The following is an 18,487-nucleotide window of genomic DNA, read 5'->3' on the forward strand; positions in this document are numbered from 1 at the left end:
TGGTCAGACGAATCAAAATTTGAAGTTCTTTTTGGAAAACTGGGACGCCATGTCATCCGGATAAAAGAGGACAAGGACAACCCAAGTTGTTATCAGCGCTCAGTTCAGAAGCCTGCATCTCTGATGGTATGGGGTTGCATGAGTGCGTGTGGCATGGGGAGCTTACACATCTGGAAAGGCAACATCAATGCTGAAAGGTATATCCAAGTTCTAGAACAACATATGCTCCCATCCAGACGTCGTCTCTTTTAGGTAAGACCTTGCATCTTCCAACATGACAATGCCAGACCACATACTGCATTAATTACAACATCATGGCTGCATAGAAGAAGGATCCGGGTACTGAAATGGCCAGCCAGCAGTCCAGATCTTTCACCCATAGAAAACATTTGGCGCATCATAAAGAGGAAGATGCGACAAAGAAGACCTAAGACAGTTGAGCAACTAGAAGCCTGTATTAGACAAGAATGGGACAACATTCCTATTCCTAAACTTGAGCAACTTGTCTCCTCAGTCCCCAGACGTTTGCAGACTGTTATAAAAAGAAGAGGGGATGACACACAGTGGTAAACATGGCCTTGTCCCAACTTTTTTGAGATGTGTTGATGCCATGAAATTTAAAATCAACTTATTTTTCCCTTAAAATGATACATTTTCTCAGTTTAAACATTTGATTTGTCATCTATGTTGTATTCTGAATAAAATATTGAAATTTGAAACTTCCACATCATTGCATTCCTTTTTTATTCACAATTTGTACAGTGTCCCAACTTTTTTGGAATCGGGTTTGTAGTTACTTATAGTTAGTAGAATAATGTCTAAGGTGGACTATCGAAATGAAGTGTTACCAACTAAACTCAATAGTTTACTAGATTTCCTGGAAGTGGTGATAGGTTCCAGGGATTTTTAGAATGTTCTTGAATTTTTGGACTGTTCTTCTTTAAAGGAGACCTATTATGAGATGTAATATAAGTCTCAGGTGTCCCCAGAATGTGTCTGTGAAGTTTCAGCTCAAAATACTCCACAGATCATTTATTATACCATGTTGTAAATTTTTGAGTGGAAGGAAAAACATGCTGTTTTCGTGCATGTATCTTTAAATGCAAATGAGCTGCTGCTCCCCACCCCGCTTGTAGTTTGCTTGTAGTTTATTTGTTCTTATTTTCTTTATTTTCATTTGACAGTAGTCCTTTTTTCCCTGAACATATAACACATACCGAACCCGTGACCCTAAAACCGTGATAAAAATCGTACATTAAAAAAAGGAGTGGGTGAATTTCCATTATAGGGTGGTTGTGTACACACACTGCCGACACACATTTATGTTCAAACACCGTGTAAAAGTGAATTTTGCATAATAGGTTTCCTTTAATTGATCCCTAAAGTGGAGTTTTTGTTCCCATTGTGAATGAGGCCTGTTTTAAATCTACTGTAGTCTTATCTTAATGAGTCTTGTGCTTTCAGTCCTCTGAATTGGCAGTCAGTCTGTTTCTTTGGAGCTTCCCTCTTCTTTCAACACACTGCTCCAAGCATATTTGAATGAACACTAGGAGCACATTCAAAATTGAGATTTTTGTGAATATTAAGACTAGACTCTCAGTCAGTCTTTCTCCTCAGTAGACAAAATCAGCCATTTTATAATTCTTTAGTGTCTTTAGTGCAGCTGGACTCCATCTACATAGCTATCAGATGTCCAGCCCTTTCATCATCTGCTGCCATCATATTGGATGTCTTCCCTGTCCTGTGGTCCAGTAGCATATGTTTTGGGGGTGTTCTGTGCTCTGCCTGCTGTTCCTTATTCAGGTGGTTTGTTTTAAGTGGACCACCTCAATGAGTTGATGGATTGACACACAAATACATATTGACACACAAAAATATATAACCAAACACACAGAGCTGGACATTGGCATGTTGCATATATATAGAGCCCTGTGATGCAGAAAAGGAGGAAGGAATCTCAGAATCCAGTTATAAAAATGATATTTTACTGTATAACACAGAATGTTACATTTGACAAAAGTTGGATGAAAAAATGTAGAACACAGTCTAATAACAATATGGACTAGCGTCTGTGAACATTAAACTGCAAAATGATTGTCTCTTTGGGAAGGAGTGACAGTTTCGTCTACAACACATATTAAAGCTTGTGATGTTTATAGTGTTTTTAGCATCTGCCGTCTCACTATATGAGGACACTCCACATAAACTTCATCTCCGGAGCTGCTTTGAGAGTCTCTTCTCCAGCATTTCACCGTTTCATTTGATAAAACAATTGCCAGATACACACAAAAACTCAAAGGTCTTCACTACAACCCGCCAAAATAAACGTTTGGTTTAACTTGAAGAAATTATGACAGAAATATATTGTGCAGAATGTACTCAACCTAATAATAATTTTAATACAGTTAATTAAAAGATTGACATAATATCGAAATGTTTCATCAAAAAGCACTCTGTTTGCCACAAAATGAAAGGAATTGTTCAATTTCATTTGATTACATTTTAAAAGATTAATTAAATTATTAAATCATTAAAACAGAATCCAGAAAAAATAAAACCGAAAAAAAAAACAGAGTTTGGGAGAAAATTAAATGGATTTCATCGGGCCCTACATATGAATACACACATTCCCACATTGATTTATGTGTATTTATTTCAAAATATCCTCTTTTGTGTTCTATTTAAGAAAGTAAGTCATACAGGTTTGGAGAAACATGATGGTGAGAATTTTTTTGGGCGGACAGTCAAAATTTGGCTTTTTATTTATATAGCACCTTAAAACAACACGAAAGCTGAACAATAAAGAGATCACAAATAATCCTAATGGCAATAGTTAAAAAGAAATAGATTAACTATCTTAATCTGTAAGACCGATGAACAAAACAAGACCAGAAAAAAGCTGACATAGCCGAGTTATGAATAGGCCTGAGAAAAGACATACATTTTCAAGGACGATTTGAATGCAGGTAGTGAAACAGACAATCTAACAGATTGAGGTAGTGAGTTCCACAGCTTTGGGCTAATACAGAAAAGGCTCTATCACCTTTGGATTTCAAACGAGACAACGGAACAGTTAATAACTTATCAGAAGAAGATCTAAGAGCTCTCCAGGGTGAGTAGGGACAAATAAGATTTGTAATGTAAGCTGGAACCAGGCCATGCAAGGCTTGTTAAAACCTTTAATCAATTCTGATTTTTACCGGTAGCCAGTGTAAATGTGCTAAGATAGGAGTGATATGCTCCCTCTTTTTTTCCCTGTCAAGAAACGAGCTGCAGCGTTTTGAACCCGTTACAAAGGGTAAAGGAAAAAACTGGTTGACACCAGCATATAGGGCATTACAATAATCAAACTTCGATGAAACATAGGCATGAATGACTGCCTCTAGGTCATCAAAAGATAAAAAAGATGTAAGTTACCATAAGCCTCTAAGCTGAAAAAAAAGGGGCTCTAACAACAATTTATTTGCTTGTAAAATTTTAACTCTGAATCAAAAATTTGTAGTATATATGAGTAGTATATTGAAAGTGAGTAGTACATTTTTTTCCTTTGGAAAATAAATAATTCCAAATGATACTGTACCTTGTAACACACTCCGCATGTCCTCTAACAGACTAAATGAACCGCCCTGCCCTCTTCTTCATTCTATCAAACACACTCCTAGCCAACAAATATGTTTTTTGAGTAATTCAGTTCATCTCTATATTATCCACTCTCCATTACAATATTTTAATTTAGAGGAACACATTTTTCATGTTTATTTGAGGGCATGGCATTGCTGATGAATGTAATATCTCCGTCTAGCAGTGTGTGTGATATATCAGAAGATGGGTACACTGTGGTCATAAAGGGATGGACATGGTCAGCAACAATACTCAGATAGGCTGTGGTGTTTTAAAAAAAATGCTCAGTTGGTACTAAAGGGCCCACAGTTTACCAAGAAAATACCCATTACACCATTATATCACCAGTAGCAGCCTGAACCGTTGATACAAAGCAGGATGGATTCATGCTTTCATGTTGTTTACCCCAAATTCTGACCCTACTATCTGAATGTCGCAGCAAAAAAACGAGACTCCTCAGACTATGCAATGTTTTTCCAATCTTATATTTTTCAATTTTGGTAAGTCCGTGTGAACTGTAGCCCCAGATTCCTGTTCTTAGCTGAAAGGACTGGCACCCGGTGTGGTCTTCTCCTGCTGTAGCCCATCTGCTTCAAGGTTTGACATGTTGTGCGTTCAGAGATGCTCTTCTGCAGACCTCGGTTTTAACAAGTTGTTATTTGAGTTACTGTTGCCTTTCTATCAGCTCGAACCAGTCTGGCCATTCTCCTCTGAACTCAACAAGGCATTTTCACCCACAGAACTGCAGCTCACTGAATATTTTCTCTTTTTTTGACTATTATCTGTAAACCCTAGAGATGGTTGTGTGTGATACACCGATATGATACCAGTATCAGTATCGGACCTGATACTGTGCTCGTGTACTTGTACTCAAAATGCTCAGATACCACCCAGCATGTACCATATAGTGCTTGTGACAAAGAAACACAGACAACAGAGCAAACAGAGCAGAATGGATATACCAGAGAAGAATGTCTATGAAGTAAATGTATTGAATTAATAGAATGTTAAACAAATTAAATATTTATGCCTATATAGCTGCTGTGCACGAGCTAATGAAACGCAAAGTGGATTGAGCACTACTTCTGGAAAAGTGGTATCGGTGCATCCCTAGTGAAAATCCCAGTAGATCAGCAGTTTCTGAAATACTCAGACAAGCCCATCTGGCACCAACAACCATACCACATTCAAAGTCACTTAAATTACCTTTATTCCCCATTCTGATGCTCAGTTTGAACTTCAGCAGATCATCTTGACCATGTCTAAATGCCTAAATGCATTGAGTTGCTGCCATGTGATTGGCTGATTAGATATTTGCGTTAACAAGCAGTTGAACAGGTGTACCTAATGAAGTGGCTGGTGATTGTGTACTTGTTTTTTTTTTTTTTTTTTTTTTCCTGATATGGTAACAATTGACATTCATCTAGGATTAATCCAGAATTAAGAAACTGATTAAAAGGTGATTTTGAAGCATATTATAGTCTCATTAAAGCAAATATAAAGCATGCATAATATGAGCTGGTTTAAAACTGGTTTATTCAGCAGGGCATCCCAATGAAAATGGGTTTTTCATAGCATTTGATCTAAAGGCTAATGAACTCCACAGAAGGATCAGAGTACACTAATTATTGTTTCCGATACAGGTCTCCTCCAAGATACAAACATTTTAGTGCTGTTTACACATACATAATCAGAAAATCACATAGAACCCTGTTGTCATTGGCCACTTGCTTAACACAGAGAAGACAGATGATAAAGAAAGGACATAGAGGCTGTAGGATATGGACAGAATAAGTAAGAGGAAAAAGACTCATTCTTCCTCTACTCCAGTATCAATAGGTCAAGCCCGGCCGACAGGCTCATTACCATGACATCACTACACTCCTCTTGCACCATCCATCAGTGTCCCACCATCAAAGCATGCACACATGCTTCCTACATACAAAATCACACCTTGCTTTCTCCATTCCCCTCATCAACAAACACTCTTTCTTTTATGTAGTGTGGAGCCCTTCTGATTGGTGTTTGGACAGGTTTCATTAAACATTTGCCCTGTCCAAATACCCACGCTTGCAGTCTTTGCACTTGACCACTTGTCTACTTAGATGACGTGTTTCCTGTATTTGGCTCAAGGGTTCAAGTGGGCGTGAAGACCGCAAGTGTGTGTGTGTAGAACTTTTGATTACCCGATGGGTAAAATGCAAGCGTTTACAGAGCTTTTTTTGTTTTGTTTTAATTATTATTTTAAATACTTTGCATTTTAAAATACACTTCTAAATGTCTGTTCAGTGGTCACTATGTAACTAACAGAAGACACAATTTTAAAATTGTGGTGTTTCTTTAAGTGATAAAAAGCAGTTGCAAATGATGTACAAAATACACATAGCCTACTCATACTTCTTGAGGCTGTGCAGAGTTGTGGACACACAAACAAAAAGCAGCCCCATTTTACAGTTCCTCCTGAACCAAAACAACAAGCTTATGCTGCGTTCATGCCATGTCGTAATTACCATAATTAAGAGATGACAACCCGTGACATTCTACTCTGAGCTGTTATCAGACTCGGAATTATGCGTTTCTGTGGCAATGCTATCAATGGCAAAATGATTCTGCAGCAGTCAGGTGGCACAAGTCAGAGCTCTGTAAGTGGTTTACTTTTCATTATATGTGCTTTGGGACATGAGGTAATTTAATGCTATCTCCTGTGACACTTTGCAGATTCTGCTCTGGCTGTGCATGTTCATGTGTTTTGAAGGAGGTATGGCTTTGGAGAGCGCTCTGAAGGGCGAAAGCTAGCTTGCTTTTGCTAGCCTCTCAGAAATTGCCTACCCTGCCTTTAAATAAAAAGACCCATACATGGTGACTTCAATTCTCAATTTACTAGCTGTCGCCAACGACAACTTAAAGGTTAGGAAAGGACCTATAAAATGCATTAGGAATCTCGTCTGTCTCCCCATTGTTTTTCAGCTGAAGTGATTTAAAGGTGATGTTCAGTACATTAAACTGAACAGTACACAATAAAATGAACTTCTCATCAAGGTCCCCTTCCCTCCTCTACCCCAACCGCTGCTTTTAACCCTGCTGGTTAATGAAATCCTCTTCTGTCCGTCATCTCATTCCCCCTACAATTCTCCTGCTCAGCAACCTTACAGCCAAGAAGATATGTCTCCGCTCAGCCACCTGACAGCTCTTTGATTCCAGTCTCATCCTGTCTGCAACAAGCTATTTGCCTTCAATCTTGCTTGCCCCATTTTCCAAACACCATCTTGGCTGATTTGTTTGTCTCACACAAGAAGTAAGCTCCCTAGGGTAATCTTGATTTTTCCGTGTAAAATAAACATGTCTACACTCCAAGCAGCGATAAAACATGAAGTATTGATTTTGTTACAGTCTGAACAAATAGCCTAAGACAGTCTTTAAACAAAATTGTTTGCTTTTGGCTTCATATTGTGATGAGACAAGATGAGGACTTATTATGTGTGACAGAGTATAAAAACAGACAGAAGCGGTGTGTTTTTTTTTTTTGTTTTTTGTTTCAGTCTCACACAGTGCTTAGGTCCCATTAATCCCAATATCATCTAACAGTAAAGTGATTTGTGCTTAAATTAACAAAAGTTTGTATCCCAGTTGCACTGACATGATTTATATCATGTCAAATGAGTATCGTCTTTTGAGAGATTGAGATTAATTTGATACATTTGAAAATAATTCTCTTCTCCACGTATCTAGGATACGCTTCTTGTCTTGACAAATTACAATGTGGAGAAGACAAATGTTTAATCGTGACTATGTTCAACGCTCCTGGGATAATAGCATTTACTCACCCTCATGTTGTTTATTACTTCTGTGGAACACAAAAGATGGTATTTTGAAGAAATAAAAGGAAAGTCAGTGGGGTCCAAAACATCTTTAGACCTCATTGACTTTCATTGTGTGGAGAAAAAAAAAAAAAAATCAAAATACCGTCTTTTTTTTCCACAGAAGTAAGCAAGCCATACAGGTTAGAACAGCACGACAGTGAGTAAATAATAACAGAATTTCCTTTTTTTTTTCTCCTCTCATCCCATACATTCATTCTCCAAATGTAAGTCCTATGTAAGATCATGGGGATACTGGAGCCTAGTGAACTCCAGCTGTGAACTCCCCCCCTTTAAAATGTATTGATTTGACAGAACTGTTATTCATAGCAACTAACAGTGTATCTATACCAGGGGTCACCAACCTTTTTGAAACTGAGGGCTACTTCTTGGGTACCGATTAATGCAAAGGGCTACCAGTTTGATACACACTTCTGAAATTACAAATCTGCTCAATTTACCTTTAATTATATGTCATTATTAATAATTAATGATATTCATCTATGTGAAGACACTGATCATGTTAATGATTTCTCACAATAATTATCAACAATGATTTAACAAGGTAGGAAACAGATAAATATCAATATGCAACATTTTATTTCTATAAATCTCTGCAAGTATTTACATTTTCAAATGATCACTTCTACAACATTTTCACTAGCCACTAACAATTTTTAATAAATCATGCACTACGTTGCACCATGTTTGTACAGATTATCAATTATGTAACATACAAAAATCAACTTTCAGATTTTACTGAACGTATCACCAAATCTACAGCATTTTTAACAAAATTATCATATCTTACATTTAACAAACACATTTGTCACAATTTTTCAATAACTGAATTCAACTGCCATGTTGCCACTGAGAACATCTGGTATCGGTTTCTTTGTCTGTTTGTGGGAAGCCTGGCATTGCATGCTGTCCGGTCTCGTGAAAAAAGACTGCTGTTTGCACAAACCCGCCTTTAACTCGCGGGCTTTTTCCGCTCGTAGTGCGCTGCCCGGCAGGTAGTTAGCATGGTAGTTTGCGTGACAAGTTCGAAAATGTCTCTCCACATTGTGTCGCTTTGCCGTCGCCACAGTCGCCCTGCAAATGAGACACACGCAGGAATCTTTCACAGTGGTAAAGAAGAACTCTTCCTCCCATTCAATGTGAAAATGATATGTTTTCTTTCTTTTTTCTGCCATGTCTTCGGAGGTAAATCATCTCCTCACCTTCACTGCGGCAACGGTTGCCGTGGAGACCAGCTAGCTCTAATCTAATATGAAACATTTTTTAAAGTTTTTTTTTTTTTTTTTTTTTTTAAATATTGTCATTTTCAAATTCACACCAATGCAAGTGTGATTTAAAAAATAATAGCAACAAAAAAAATTAGATGCAGCTCACTGGTAAGTGGCGCTATGGTGAGCTATTTTTAGAACAGGCCCGCGGGCACCATGTTGGTGACCCCTGATCTATACGGTTTATCTGTTCCATGGGAATCAAATCCATGACCTTTGTGTTGATCATGTCATTATCTACCAGTTGATCCACAGGAACATGACTTTAGATGTATTGAAAGAACTGCTGTGGCATTATGGATGACTCGGGCATTAACCATTGCATTTCATTTCAAAAAACACCCTTGGTTTGTAAAGACTTGTTTGTTTTATACAGACACATCTGACTCATCCATTACATTATTACTTTGAAGTTTGAAAGTGTTTCCCTTTATCATGTTAGTGATATGTGGGTTTGCTCTCCTTTTTTAATCATCTTCTCGCTTTTCATTTTCTTTCCTTTTCTACACAGTTAGCTGTCTTGAGGAATGTCAGACAAAAACTTGACCTTGACCAGAATAACCTGGTTTCTTTTTTATGGGGTTTTGCGTTATATTAGATAGGACAGTGAAGTGGAACGAAAGAGAAAAGGAAAATAACTCAAACCAAGAAATCAGTATTGGCTATTTTTAATGTACAGTAAATGACTGCAAAATTCTACAGTATCACTATAGTGGGCAGATCCGTTCTGAGGACCCTACACATGAAGAACAGCATTTAGCATACACAATCCCACAACTTCAATGCAAATTTTATGCCCCAAGTGCTTCCTCCATTTTACATCACAGCTGCGATTGCAGAAGATCAGACCATGACTCTTTGATGTCTCTATCCTGAGACACCCACCCTCCACTCAGAAGCATAATAGGGAAGCTGCTTGAGCATTGCCTTAGGACAAGAATGTATCACCACTACTGCAACTCATTTACTTTCAGAGTCCTTCTGCTTGAGTCCTGCTCATACCGAGATCTGTGTAATTGAAATCACACATGAATGACCCTGTGTCAGTCCTTGGAATTGAAAGGGTCTCTGAATCAAAAGTACAATGTCACTGTGGAATTTTTATGAAATGTTTATTTCATTGAACACTTTATTTTCTTAATAACACTGAAAAGAAAAGAACATTGTTAAATATATTTGTTCAGAATCACAGTTGCTCTACAAGGTAAAACCACAAAACATTGCACAGGTGTAAATTGGACCATTCCATTGTACTTAAGCTCAGCACTTGAAAATAACCCTGGAGGGAGGAAAGAAGGGAAGGTAGGAGGGAGAAGGTGGATGGAGGTCAGCGTTGGTTTGGCAACAGCAATTTAATTTCAACGTGGGACCTAAAGCTGTGAAAATTATTATGTAAAATTTAGCTCCAGGCTACTTCGTTTTGCTTAATTTGGGATGTGAGAACTGTAAATTATTAACTACGGATGGCGTGTTCTGTACAGCTATTTTAAGTGGAAAGGCAGCAAGTTCAAATGCTGTATGTTCTCTGCAGAACCTGACCTGACCTGTTAAGTAATCAGAAACATCTTGAAAGTAGGATAAAGCTTACTTTTAATAATAATAATAATAATAATGTTTTATTTATAGCGCCTTTCAAGGACACTTTAATATTGACAAATAACACAAATACTACAGATATACAACAACATGAACAGGCAGTTAGACGGTGATCTTATACAAGACAATAATCAAAATAAGCATGGATCTTAAATGAAAGTAGACCTTGAGTTAACAAAACATTGTAAATAAATGAGTTTTGAGTTCAGTTTTAAAGGTCTGGAGTATTTGTTCCAAAGCTTAGGACCTGAGATGCTGAACGCCCTACCACCAACAGTAGATAGTTTGAACTTAGGTACTACAAGCGAATTCGATCTAAGAGTACGAGCAGGAACATTCTGAAAGATATGAAGGTGCTAATAAGTCTTAAAAACTAGGACAAGTATTTTAAACTGAATGCAACTGAATGACAATAGGGAGCCAGTGCAGTTGCTGAAGGATGGGCGTGATGTAAGCTGATTTTTTTGTTAAATGTAAGGGCACGAGCAGCTGAGTTTTGAATTTGTTGCAAGCGATTAAGGGCTTTAGTTGTTAGACTACAAAACAGAGTTACAGTAGTCCATACGTGAGGTTATAAAAACATGGACAACTGTTTTGGCATCTTTGAGATTTAGTGAAGGTCATATACAGACAATGTTACGAAGATGGATAAAAACAAGATTTAACAAGCTGGCTAATATGTAGTTCAATTCATCATTTAGAATCAAGTAGTACCCCAAGATTGTGTATAATGGATGAAGTATAAACTATAACTCTGTCAATATGAATGGAGAGGTCATGTTGGGAAAAAACATGATTTAGGACCTACTAAAGGATTTCTGTTTTGTCAGTATTCAGCTTTAAGAAGTTTTGAGCCATCCATACTTTGAGATCTTGTAGGCAGGAAGTGATGGAAAGGGGTGGAAAAAAAGAAACTGGCTGAGCAGTAAGATAGATTTGTGTATCATCATTGATGATCTGATCAAGAGGAAGCATGAATAGAAACAGAAGTTGACTAAGAACGGATCCTTGAGGTCCACCACAGGAAACAGTGATACAGCAAAATTTGTGTTTATTAATGCTAATAAATTGTTGCCTGTCAGAAAGATATGAACTTAGCCACTGAAAGACAATACCAGTGATACCAATAGCAGTTAGATGAGATGAGTACAGAATGGCAAGCAATGCCAACAGCTGCACTCGGGTCCAAGAAGACCAGGAGGCTGAGGGCACCAGAGTCAGAGGCAAGGAGGAGGTAATTTAACTCTCTATTTTTGGAGAGGACGAAAACTAGAATGGTTCATGCAGTTTGTGTTTATCCAAATGAGACTGTAGTACGTTTGTCATAAAAAATATAAAAAAAATGGCCAAAATGGATGCGAAATTAATGCTTTTCATTGCTTGGATTATTTTTGACCAGTGAAAGAATAGCAAATCGCAATAAAACCTAAAAGGCAGTACAAAAATGCAGGTTTTGTATCATGACAAAAAAAAAAATAATAATAATAATACCCAATGAAACCATTACCCATTCAGTGTTTTTTTCTTTGTTGTGAATTGAAGGTGCAGTACAGAAGTGTTTTGAGGTGAAATTTACTACTGGCAGCTTATGCTACTTGCTCGGACATAATTTTTTGCATACATATATGACTCTAGGACTTTCTTCTTAATGTCAGTGGGTCTTGGTGTAGAATGACATATCTGCTCTTATATGGTGATCACAGGCAACCATGCGTATACCTTAAACCATCAGATTCATTCGTGCAGAAGAAAAAAAGAAAAGAAAAAAAAATGTTTCAACCACAGATGCAGACAGAAAGGCCAAGGTTCTGTTGTGCACCTTTAAAAATGATGCATGTGATGCATATACTTATGTAACTCTCCATATTGTTCATTTAAATACTTAGAATAATAGAAATAGTCAAATATATAGATATACTGTAATACTTAATGCATAAATGGTTTTTATTTTGGAAAAAAAAAAAAGTTTGAGGAAATAAAATTATTATTGAATACCATCACATGTACAGTGTGCAAAACAACAGTTTTACTGCATTCAAGCAACTATGGAACAATTAACCACTGAAGTTATGGTCAAAAAGAGGAAGATTTAAGGATTTTCATTTACTTTAGACTTAAATTGGAGACAATTGGGGGTGGGGGTCTTCCTAGATTTTACTGGGCTGTTTTAAAGAGATTGTGTGCTACAGAATTTATGTGTATAATCCTCTGAGGCCTGGCATTTGGAAATGAAGGATGGTTTTAGTGCTGAGGCCTGGAATGCAAATTGCCCTTTGAAGAGGCATCTGGGGTATTTCATTACTATGGCAAAGATAAACAGTCCTCTCCCTCTCACTGTATCAAGTGACCTGAACCTTAGCAGAGTCCTTCGAAATGTCACATGAAGTGATGTTTTCGCAGGGTTTTGTGTCCATTTTTTGGCTCGTGTCGGTTATTACAATACTGGAGCGTGTCAAAGATTAGGGCTGTATTTAAAAGTCTGAAGTGCTCTCACTGGTGCTGTTATTGCTCCATGCAATCAGTTAGCGTTACTCTAATTGTGTGCTTAATTCAACATAATGAGCCATCTACCTGTCATTCCTGCTTTGGTTTTTGGTTACATATCACATACGGTGCACTATAAATTTCATGTCCTTGATACTTTCATGTCAAAGAACTGCAAAAAAATAAATCGTTTTAATTTCACAGTTTAAAAAAATAGCACACTGTTATGGATGTTTTAAAGTACAGTAGTCAACATTTGAAGTGGATCAAAACCTTTCATCAAAGTTGTCCTAAAACCTTCTTCTTAGGACAACTTTTATTAACTTTTTTTGATCCACTTCAAATGTTGACTACTATAGTTACTTTCATTTAGTCATTTAGCAGATGCTTTTATCTAAATCAAGAACAATTTATTGTGTTTTCAAATACAGATTTACAACCTTAGTACAGACTATTGTAGCATTTGTTATCTTGCTTTTTTTCACAATCCATTCCTCTTTAAGTAAGGTTAAAAGGGCTGTTGATCATTTAATCACAGTTTTATCCCTCACACTGCAGCTCAGTCACAATCACTATGATTCTTTCTGAGTAATATCTTCTTTTGTGGCACCATCACCTCCATACAGACAAGTGTTCTGCAGAGCTCTTGATATAGTTTACTGGTGCACATTGACTTCAATAATAGCTCTTACAACTCATTACTGGCTTTTCCATGTCTTCCCTACCAAGACTTTATCTTGCCTGTGTGGATGGTTTTCAATGACATCCTGTTCTAAGCAACATCTGGGTGTATACAGCCTCTCCTTCTTGATAATTTAATCAACAATGCCCTCAAATCTCTAACTTTAAGGAATGTTCTTGAGCCTTCAGCTTTCCTTGAGATAGCGTAACTCTTGAATAATGATCCCTTATAACTTTGGAGTTATCCAGAAAAAATACAGGAGATCTTATTGGTACAAGTCACCTGAAACTTGCAAGATTTGTACAAATTCTACTCCGCTTATGATGACAACATTTAATGGCTTCATCCTTGAGTTGCTGACCTGATTTAAGTTTTACCCAGGTGTAAAACCAGTTCAGAGCCATTAAATATTTCTTGACAACCAGAAGACAAATAACACTGATTTTCCTTCGTTTCACTATTCCTTTTGAAGATTTGTCTTTTTCAAGGGTAAAAGCCACTTATCAATATTTCAATGTAAATATTTAATGAGAAGTGAACATGGTTTACAGGATATAGAAATGATTCTGCTAGCAAATTACAGGCCTCAGGTGTAATTTCTCCCTCATGTTTTACTGCAAGATCTGTTTTTTTTTTTTTCTATAGCTGCATCGGTGTAAAGCATTAGAGTCTGGGTTATGGTAATGTGTAATGACATAGCACTTTCATGTTTTTACACAGCACATTATTATCTTTTGTTCCAGTGAAATTTTTCACAGTTTTTTCCAGCCCTGTCATTACAGCGAGAAATGGAAGGGTACTTCTGTGTTGAGTACATTTACTGTGTTTTGACTTTAGACTTTAGCTTTTAAACTAGTCTGACAGAGACACAGGATTGAACACCAACCACTCCAAGCCCTAAAGCTGAGCTCTGAAAGGTTTCCCTTTAGTTTTCTGATAAGATATTAGGGTTGGATAGGTGAAAATTCAAAGGTTTCTACAATACAGTGGTTCTCAACTGCAATGAGCATTATACTGTATCATCTGACCTTCTGAACTTTCTTTTTCTCTTTCTAGCCTAAAAAATCAGCTGTGTGTCCAGTGAGCCAGTGGGAAAAACTAGATGATTGGATTGATGTCAGACAAGCTGTGATCAGCTTGCCCGGGATTTTCTGCCTCTATTCTGTCTCTCTTTCTCTCTCTCTCTCACTCCTTCTTTTACTCTGTTGTCTTACTCTCAACTTGACTGCAAAAGAAGATCGAAGATCCTCTTAAAGTCAGCCTTTAGTCATCCCGAACCCTTTCTCTACCTCCCAGCCTCCTCTACAGCAGCTCTCCTCCTCATGACTCAAACACAGACATCAGGCTCTGAATCTCTGGAGGAGATGTGACTTCATCCAGTGACACCCATCTGGTACCTATTCTGTTATTGCGCCAGAAGTTTATATAGCTAAACTCGGTCAGTTGTTGTGTGCATGACTGAATACCGTACTTGTGGTCACTTTCTCAGCTAAGCAATATCTGTCCAAAAATCTGCCAAATTAATTGTTAAAATCATAACAAAAGTTAACATAAAAAGAGAATGCACTCTATAGAAACTGTTGTCCACATTTTACTTTTATGTCTCTCATTTTTATGCACTATTTGTTGTTATGTGCAAACAATACATGTTATACAAATATCTATGTGGTTTTGGCCTAAACATATGGGCATTTGGGGCAGGGTTCTACAGAAGCAAAATTTACTAGACGTGTTTGTTGTATGTGTATGTGTGATCTGTAGATAGCTGTTTGATGAATGGGCATTTGAGAATATTTGTAAGCTAATGTGAGCTTATTCAGATTTCTGGTCTGGTTTTTAATACATTTTTGAAGTTTTGGACAGAATGATCAAGCAGCTAATCCTTCATTGTCCGTCACTTATTTTACATGTCACTGTGAAAACAGGTTAGAATATGTGTACGAACTTACTGTAATAATTGGTTTTTGATAATCTAATACTTCAGAATTATTGTTATTATTATTAAAAAAAGTATTTTCAAATTTATTAAATATTAAAATATGGCAGTTTACTTTAAAAAATAATTAATTTATGACTTTTTTGCACGACTCTCTGGAATACTTGATTCTGATTGGTGAATTGTTGCATTCAACTGTCAAATATTTCTCCATAACGGCAGTTGTGAAATCCAGGAAAACTTTGCTCTGTGCTCATGGTCTGTTTCTCTGTTGTCTCTGCAGTTGAGCTAATAGAAACATTTCAACCCAGATCAACTAAAAAAAAAAAACGTTATTTATTTATTTTTTTAATTACATTAAAATTGTACGTTAATGTACAGTTACATGGTCATTATCCCCAAAATAAACTTTAGGGTGATAAAGGAAACCTGATGCATTTTTTTTGATAATGGTTGGCTGTGTGTACATTATTCCTTTCTTATTTTACTATTTATAGAAAGATGTTTATCCCTTCATACAGTCAAGAAAAAGCAAAATATCTTTATTGACACATGACATTAATAAACACTTTATCAAAGCCAGATCTCTAGAGCAAAACATAACATATTGTTTAGCCAAGTGTGGTCGGATGTAATCGGTCATAATGTATATAAAGATTTTATTATTAACAAAGAACAATTCAGTGCACAAATAATCACTGCTCTGTCACAAAGATGGAAAAATTCATTTATGCATTGTTTCATTGGAACTAGTGTGTGTTCCCTTTAAAGAGAGCAACGTGCTGTTCTCTCCCTCTTTGTGCTCTGGGTCATGTGATCTACTGTGTCTAAAAAAAATAAATAAAAGGCACTTAAAATCACTTCTGATACAGTGTTTTGATTTTTACCTTCATTCATTATTAAGACATTTACAGTAGATATGCTTTTTTATATGCTCAGTGGGTCATTTCTCTGTGGGACATTATTATTTCCCAATTTGAGCTACAATGAGCAGCATAGGTTCATAATTCACTCTGAGCACAGGCCTTCATCAAATGTAATTAACATTCAGACGTCCCATTTCCGACACTAATTAAACTGCAGCATGACATGAAATTGCCTGCCAAAATCCCACTATGCTTCCGATACTTTACCTTAGATACCAAAAAATCAGCTGTTGCGCCTCCTTTCCCTCTCAAAGGACCGATATTCAGACAACCATGTTCATTCCAAGCACCTCTCCACCTTCAGTCTCTCTGCGAGTCAAAGCCATTTATTTGATAATGAACTTTTCTAATGAAACGTTCCATTGCTGTGCCCCCCTTTCATGCATCCTGACCCGTAGAGATAGATTATTCTAATTAAGTGATGCCGGCAACGGCGGCACCTCATCAGAAGGCCTGAGTCATTAATTCTGCTCATGAGGAAATTTAAATAATGGAATGTAAATGGGGAATGCTCCCAAAAGGGATCTGACTGTGTGGAGATGTTAATGTGAGCAAATGACAGTGTGTAATAAAGCAGCTCTGTCCATCCCAACAGAGTCCAGTGGCTGACCTGGAAAGAAAAAAGAAAAAAAAAAAACAGATATAACTCATTCTTGAGTTCAATGTGAAAGCTTTGATGTGCAGTTTCACTCAGGTTTGCTTACAGGATGTCAGAGCTATCTACGTCCTCTTGATTGTTATTTCTGGTATACAGGTAAGTGCCTTTTAGGCCTCACAGACCGCAGCTCACCAAAGCCATAAATAATCTAGTCATCTAAGCCCCTGTTCTGTGTCCTTGCACTGGAAAAGCAGATCCACTGAAACGATCAGGGGTATCTATTTTTTCACATTTGTGTTTTCTAAGAACATACACTTTGTGGAGAGCTACAAAAGCGAAGATCAAATGTTTTTGTAGATGTACATGATCTTGACAATCTTCCAAAATCATAACTTGGTTTTCACTAAAAAATGACCATGTGAGGATGTATGAAAACATGATAGAAATGCTAGTGCACGGCTCATTAATAAGGATGGCCTACTGGCCTGGGCCAGGTTGATGGAACATTTAAGTGTGTTTATGAATTTATGGAGATGCTTTATAGCTTTATATACTTTCCAGGTTTGTAAAGAAAAAAAAAAAGAATATGTGTAATGGAAATTATAAATGTTTTTCGCAAATATAAAAATTCATCGCCAAAAATAAATATAGATCATTCTTTTGTCATACAGGGCAAGTAAAATTTAGGAATACTGGCCCGACTGGCTAGCAGGTAAAAGAAACCATTGTTGAACCACTGTAAATGAAACTCTTTATTTCTGTCAGGACAGCTCTCGGAGTGTTTAGCATGGTAATGGGTATGACAATGTAGATATATTTGGTCTTGGCGGAATAGATCTGCTATGCTGCTGCTGCTTTATTGCTGTTGATTATTGCTGCTGCTGCTGCAGAGCAAGTACGGGACTTGCTACTGCCAATACATACACGACACGCTGCTTTGAGCAAGTAAGACATGCTGCTGCTGTACAATATAGCGTACATGAATTACTCGTAGCAGATCTATACAGGTGGAGCTGGGGAATGTGGAGGGTTTCTGAAGCACGCTGCGCTGCTAAGCAAATGCTAACTCATGTATTTAAAGATTAAGCACGCAAGCTCATTGGTTCCTGCTGTATTAGTAGCCAATCATCTGTGACCTATAGATAAAGATGTAATAATTAGCAGGTTGAGTTAAAGGACCTATTAGCCTGCCCATTAGAGTTTCATGCCAGAACTTTGTATTTAACTTTTAATGCTATTATAATTCCTTCTTTTTGCAAATAGATTTTGGGCATTACATGCAAACTCGATAAAAGGCATCAGAAGAAAAATTAATCCCGATTAATGATTCATTAATATATTTTTTCCTTTATGCATAATTTCTGAAATATATAAATAAATAACAGATTACTCTAGGGTTACCCAAATGGGGTTTGTGACCCCCCTGGGGGTTTGTGAGAGAACTACAGGGGGTTCGCAAGTTGCTAATAATTAATGAAATCTTAAAATAAATAATTTT

The 18,487-nt window shown here is 37.0% G+C and overlaps 1 protein-coding gene across 3 annotated transcripts in view; it reads left to right on the top strand.

Moving 5' to 3' along the window:
- Nucleotides 1–16,325, top strand: part of zmat4a (zinc finger, matrin-type 4a) — a 94,790-nt gene extending 78,465 nt beyond the window's left edge. For all 3 annotated transcript variants that reach the window (XM_051895120.1, XM_051895122.1, XM_051895119.1), the window contains one exon: nucleotides 14,586–16,325. In XM_051895120.1, coding sequence (XP_051751080.1) covers nucleotides 14,586–14,613 — 28 coding nt within the window. In that variant the 3' untranslated portion in view covers nucleotides 14,614–16,325. The remainder of the gene's footprint in view (nucleotides 1–14,585) is intronic.
- Nucleotides 16,326–18,487: the final 2,162 nt, after the last annotated feature.

Source organism: Ctenopharyngodon idella, chromosome 5, assembly GCF_019924925.1.
Source record: "Ctenopharyngodon idella isolate HZGC_01 chromosome 5, HZGC01, whole genome shotgun sequence".
Classification (NCBI taxonomy): Eukaryota; Metazoa; Chordata; class Actinopteri; order Cypriniformes; family Xenocyprididae; genus Ctenopharyngodon; species Ctenopharyngodon idella.